General features: G+C 39.1%; 1 protein-coding gene across 7 annotated transcripts in view; it reads left to right on the top strand.

Annotated features, from left to right (window-relative positions):
• Positions 1-815: 815 nt before the first annotated feature.
• LOC149458214 (uncharacterized) overlaps positions 816-6,000 on the top strand; it is a 103,846-nt gene continuing 98,661 nt past the window's right edge. For 3 of the 7 annotated variants that reach the window (XR_016313485.1, XM_089682508.1, XM_089682509.1), the window contains exon 1: positions 830-1,215. Coding sequence is in view for 6 of the 7 variants with exons in the window: in XM_089682508.1 (XP_089538634.1) it covers positions 1,097-1,215 (119 nt within the window). In the remaining variant the exon portion in view is untranslated. Of the gene's footprint in view, positions 1,216-6,000 lie in introns of all 7 variants that reach the window. The other 4 variants (XM_089682507.1, XM_089682505.1, XM_089682504.1 and 1 more) reach the window with 3 other exon arrangements.

The following is a 6,000-nucleotide window of genomic DNA, read 5'->3' as shown; positions in this document are numbered from 1 at the left end:
CATTATACTGTAGTTTCCTTTTAAATTTGTATGTTAGAGTACATATTTCTATGGGAAAGCCACATGCCAATGGTCTTTCACATTCAGCAGTGTAAATATATCATGCTGTCCAGAACTCCACGTGAAGAATCTCACATCCCAAAATTGCTGCACACATCCCAATGACCTTTCACCTTAGTAGTGCAGCAATTCACCATCAGCCAAGATTAGACTGCTATTCCAGGTCTCCGGATGAGATAATGTAGGATTTCTAGGCTTTGCAAACACTGTCTCTTCTACATGATTTATTAACTGGGACCTGAAATCCCTGTGATGGTTGATTTCCCTTCACCAATTATGAGCAATGTACAGCTAGCACAAACAGACTCTGCTTAGGGACAGGTGTGATGGTAAAGACTGAGCAGAACATGTCAGCTCTAGTGCAGAAGCTTTTTAAACCTAATCTACATAGTCCAATTATCCAGCAAGTTTTAGTGCTATATTATATCTACATCTACCATATTCTGCCTTGATTGCTGTTGGTTTGTTACTATCCAGGTTCTTTATCATTCTATTTTGTCAGTCACAAACCCTACTTTATTAAAATTGCAATAATCACATTTGCAATACTATCCAACTTTAAATTTCCTTTAAATAAAGGATTAAACCTAGCACTATATTGAACTAGGGCGATGATGCAGCAAAGAGATACTAACTAAGCCTCTAAGGGACTTAGCCAATCCTCCATCTTCAAAGTACAGTTTAATCCGAGGTGTGAGTAAAATTGACGGGGACAAGTTGGCGTGTGCTGTAATCTCTATAAATAGCAGTTGCCAACACTCGCTGTGTACAAGTGAATGCCCTCTGTTCTGAACTTGGAGGCCGAGGACTCAATCAAAGTGTCCCAGTAAAGGGTGGATTGTTGCTTCCCCTTCAGGGAGTTGTTCCTTGAGAGGGGAGCAGAGAAGAGGCAAATGATGAATTTTGCTGCTCAGTTCCTGTACTCCAAAATACTAAGCAACAGGGATCCTACCCAGGACTCCGAGCGAGAAGAAGATTCTGATCCCTTCTGGAGCAGGTTGGGCAATCCATAACCCACTGTAGTCCCTTAGGAAGCATGGGCAGTGACAGAGCTCTGGGCACCCCTCTGTATCCAGAACCTCTCCTCCCTCCCTTGGGGGCAGTAGTGGCGTGTTTGCTTCACATCGCTGTTTTTGTCATAGCTGTGCTATATAGGTAAATCCCTTTAATGTGGCTTATAATTCCTTGTTTGTTATTAGCTATATGCTGTATAATTTTAGTCCCGAATGCTTTTATGTGCTACACCATGTTATTTAATGTCATCTGAAGCATTTACTTGCTTTATTTTGTTTAGACCAAGGTCACAAACTAGTTGGAAACAAGCAATACCTTAAAGACTACCTCTTGTAAAACAAAATCAAAACAAATAAAAACAAAAAACAGTTGTGTATAAATACAATAAAACTGTTAAAATACTTGGCCTAGGGCTCTGTTTGTGACTTCATCCTATTCTAAGCATGCAAAAACATGTTTGGATTGGGTGCAGACTTCATATTTACAGTCCAACCCATACTTGGTACAGTCATGTCTGTCGAAGAAAAGATGCAACCATTAACTACTAAAAGATATATTTTTCTAAAGCTGTGATTTGAAAATAAAATTTATAGTAGTTCTTAGGCAACACATAGTACAATGTTGTTTCTGATTGTACCTTTATGAAACCAGTCTCTTGCAGTTCCCAGCTCCATAGATCTTCATCCCTACTCTCCAAACTGAACTGAAACGATAAAGAATATTCAAGATAGATTCTAATGAGAATTTGGGGTTTAATTAGACATATTCTTTACTAGTGATTAATACTTCTTTACAAGTAAATGATTTATTGGTGCATATCTAAAGATCAGACTAGCTAGGAAGGGAAAGGATGAGATCATCTGCATTACCTTTGGGTAAAACTGGAACCAAATCTTTAAAATACAGTCTATTTATTTCAGGTACTTATATCGCGCCATCAATTTACGCAGCACTTTACACATATATATTGTACATTCACATCAGTCCCTAACCCTCAAAGGGTGTACAATCTAAGGTCCCTAACTCACATTCATACATACACATATTAGGGCCAATATATATAATATATTAGGGCCAAATTAGACAGGATCCAATTAACCTCCCAGCATGTCTTTTGGAGTGTGGGAAGAAACCGGAGTACCCGGAGGAAACCCACGCAGGCACAGGGAGAACATGCAAACTCCAGGCAGGTGGTGCTGTGGCTGGGATTCGAACCAATGACCCTAGTACTGCCAGGTGGAAGTGCTAACCATTTAGCCATTGTGCTGCCCGTTTGATAGTTTATTTACATAATCCCTACTAGTTTTACTGTTGCCTTCCTTCGACCTCACAGTAGATTGGCAAAAGAATGGTAATCGGTAGTTAAATCTTAACTCCTGGCATGCATCTACTGTAAAACATACAGTTGAAATACATATATAGTATGAGATCGGTGTTCACTGCCAAATCCTACCATACAGCACAGTCAGGTCCTATCCTTGCCCCCCCCTTCCCAACTGGACAGTAACAGGTCAACCTTTAAACAGACTGATAAGCTCATTCCTCCTATAGGCATGTTCTTTGGCAATGGGACACCTGATTGACCTCAAGTACTGCCACAGCCTCTCCCAATCTCAGTGCTGCGGTACAGGATATTTCAAAAGGCTGAAACCAAATCCCTGTTTTTAAACCAAATTTTATATTAAAAATATATGTGCACATACATACATACATACATATATATATATATGCACATACATACATATATATATATAAAAATATATATACATACATACATACACACACACACACATACATACACACACAAGTTATTTTTGGCAATAAAAATAAAAAAAAATAAAAAGCTTTTTTAATCTCCATTCATGTTGTAAATTCTGCCCATCTCCTAGCCATCTCTTTCTACAACTTCCTAGATTCCGTGCATGCTTTGCAGCTTTTTCTTCACGGTTTACTTTCAATTCCCCATGACACCTTGCTATGTGCAAGCAGTCATTTCTGTACTGACTCCTCCTCTCAGCCCCTCTCTAGTTCAGAAGGCGGGCTCTGTGAAATGTGTGACACATTAGTGGCTACCCACAGGGCAGAGTCAATACGGGTCACAGAATTCAAGAAAGTAAATGTGTGGGGATCTTCACATAAATTTAAAAACTTACAAATCCTTCAGATTATTAGGACTAGGCTTTTAATAATTGAAATAAAATGTGGAAATCAATAATAATTTTACATTTTGTCAATAGATAACAGTTGTTCTGTAAATGTCTATGAATTTGGCTTGCTGATAATCTTCTGATAACAGACCAGGGAGAAAGCTTACTGGGTGGGATGCCATTTTTTATAGCAATAGTCTATAATAACTTCAACGCAAGAAAAGTGTAAGGGTTGTCTGTAGTTCATATTAACTTGAATGTTGATAGGATGTGGGAGGAAATGTTTATTTAGTGCTAACTTTATTGCTAAAATTGTTATACTATGCATAACGTGTGATGCTCAGGAACTAGCTAATGGTCTGGCAAGGAATTGAATGGCAATTCTCTTAATTAAAATAGTTTTAAAAAGGCTTTGGATCATAGGCCTTTATTTAGACTTGTGTTGTAGATGCTAGTGTGTCCCTTGTATGAAAGCTGGATCATAAATGTGTACATGGCAGTCCTAGTGATTCTATCAAAAGGGAGGAGAGGTTTGTTAAGATGTAAACAGGAATCAGAAATTTCTGTAGATTTACTTTAGCACTACTGTACCAGCAACATGTCAAAAAGGTAAACTTTTATATTGTGGTTGCCATTTTAATAGCATAGCTGGTTATATTAATTCAAAGGTTTAAAACATAGGACTTCTAAACCACACACTTAGGGACTATGTAGAAAAGTCAGGAGAAAAACAAAAAGCAGAGTAGTGGCCAATAACTACTACTACATACAGCACCTTTAACCACTTGCCCTCCTAAGGATTTGCCCCCCTTCCTGACCAGGCAATTTTTTGTGTTACGGAGCTGCGTTACTTTAACTGACAATTGCGCAGTCATGCAACGCTGCACCCAAATGAAATGTACGTCCTTTTTTCCCACTAATTGAGCTTTCTTTCGGTGGTATTTGTTCGTCTGTGCGGTTTTCATTTTTTGCGCTATAAAAAAAGACCGACAATTTTGAGAAAAAAAAACAATATTTTTGACTTTTTGCTATTAAACGTCGAGTAAAAAAAAATAAAAAAATAAAATTTCGGCATAACTTTAGGCCAAAATGTATTCTGCTACATGTCTTTGCTTAAAAAAAAATCCCAATACGTGTAAATTAATTGGTTTGCATGAAAGTTATAACATTTACAAATGGCGGTATGGATACTGGAATTTAATTTTTTTAAAATTTTTACTAGTAATGGCGGCGATCAGAAACTTATTGCAGGACTGCAGCGGGCATTCTGACATTGGGGGGAACTGACTTGGTGTCACTGACATCCTCAGTGACACCAGTACAGTGACCAGTGTTAAAAAAAAAACCCCCAAAAAAACCACTGACACTGTACTAATGGTACTGGGCAGGAAGGGGTTAAGGTGAGGGGCGATCAAAGGGTTAACTGTGTGCTGGGTGTGTTTTACTATAGGGCCGTGTGTTTGTGCTTCACTGTAATCACACTGCTTTGGATGGGTGTGCTGTGCACAGCCATCCAAAACCGTGTGCACGAGCTGACAGGGAGGAGAACTGTTTTATTTACAAACAGTTCTCCTCCCCACCGAAGATTCTCAGCAATCATCGGGCGTTAGCGAGTATTCACTGGCCGTGATCTGGTGATTGACAGCCGCGGCTGCGAATGGTAGCGCGGGTAGGGTGCGCGCCCCCTAAACTGGAAATGCAAAATCACACATATATACATGTGATTTTGCGCACCTGTGCCACCCTATAGCAGTATATCTGCTATAGGGTGGTAGGGAAGCGGTTAAAAGGTAACTTCTCCAAGAGCTTTACAAGGAAAGCACAAGAAATACACAGGATAAAACAAAAGGGAAAATAATGGGGGGGGCGGGACAATTACGTGAAAGCTTATCTAAGGACAAAAAAGTTTTGGATTCAATTTAAAGGAGTTTAGAGAAGATGTTCTTTGGAAGTGAATTCCAGAGTTTTTGAACATAGCAAGAGAAGGCTGTGTCTCCTATCGAACGTAGGTTAGTAGGGGGGACACACAGAAGACCAGAATTTGAGGAGCGGAGGTTATGAAGGGGGGGGAGAGTTGATAAAAGTTCAGACAGATAATGGGGTGATAAGCCATGAAGAGCCTTATAAGTGAACAAGAGGTAATATGGTCAATTGTACCAGACCTAGTCAGGATCCTGGCTGTGGAATATTGTAGTTGATAGTGGATTTAGATACACCAGTGAGTAGAGCATTGCAGTAGTCAGAACACAAATGTATGGATCAGCTGTTCAGCTACAATGTATGGTAGCATAGGACACAGCCGAGAAATATTTCTCAAGTGGAAAAAAGATGTTCTGACAAACATTTTGTACATGTGGATCAAAGGTTAAACTAGCATCAAATATCACCTCTAGATTTTTCAATTTAGACTGAAGCTTAAGTAAAGTGCCATCTATAGATAGGCTACCAGGACTGGCCTTACATAATTGATGGGGGGCCAATAACCATTCAGCCTAGTCACAGTTTAATTGAAGGAAATTGTGGGCCCACCGTGTTTTTATATCACAAATACAGTTAGATAATAGAGAAACAGCCAAAGTAGAATCTGGTTTAGTGTGGATGTATACCTTTAAAACCTGATGGTCACCAAGAGCTACAACTCTCCTTTTGTTGCCAGTTACTATTCTCAAGTTGGTTATTATTATCCCTCAGTTATTATTCTCCAGTTGTTTTACAATCATTAGCCCCATTTACTATTCTCCGTTTTTTGCTTGCCCCCCCTGTATAATTATGCTGTGAC

Source organism: Staurois parvus, unplaced genomic scaffold (genome assembly GCF_062004578.1).
Source record: "Staurois parvus isolate SC_StPar_1 unplaced genomic scaffold, SC_StPar_1.0 ptg000291l, whole genome shotgun sequence".
NCBI classification, from domain to species: Eukaryota; Metazoa; Chordata; class Amphibia; order Anura; family Ranidae; genus Staurois; species Staurois parvus.
This window is presented reverse-complemented; position numbering and strand designations above follow the sequence as displayed.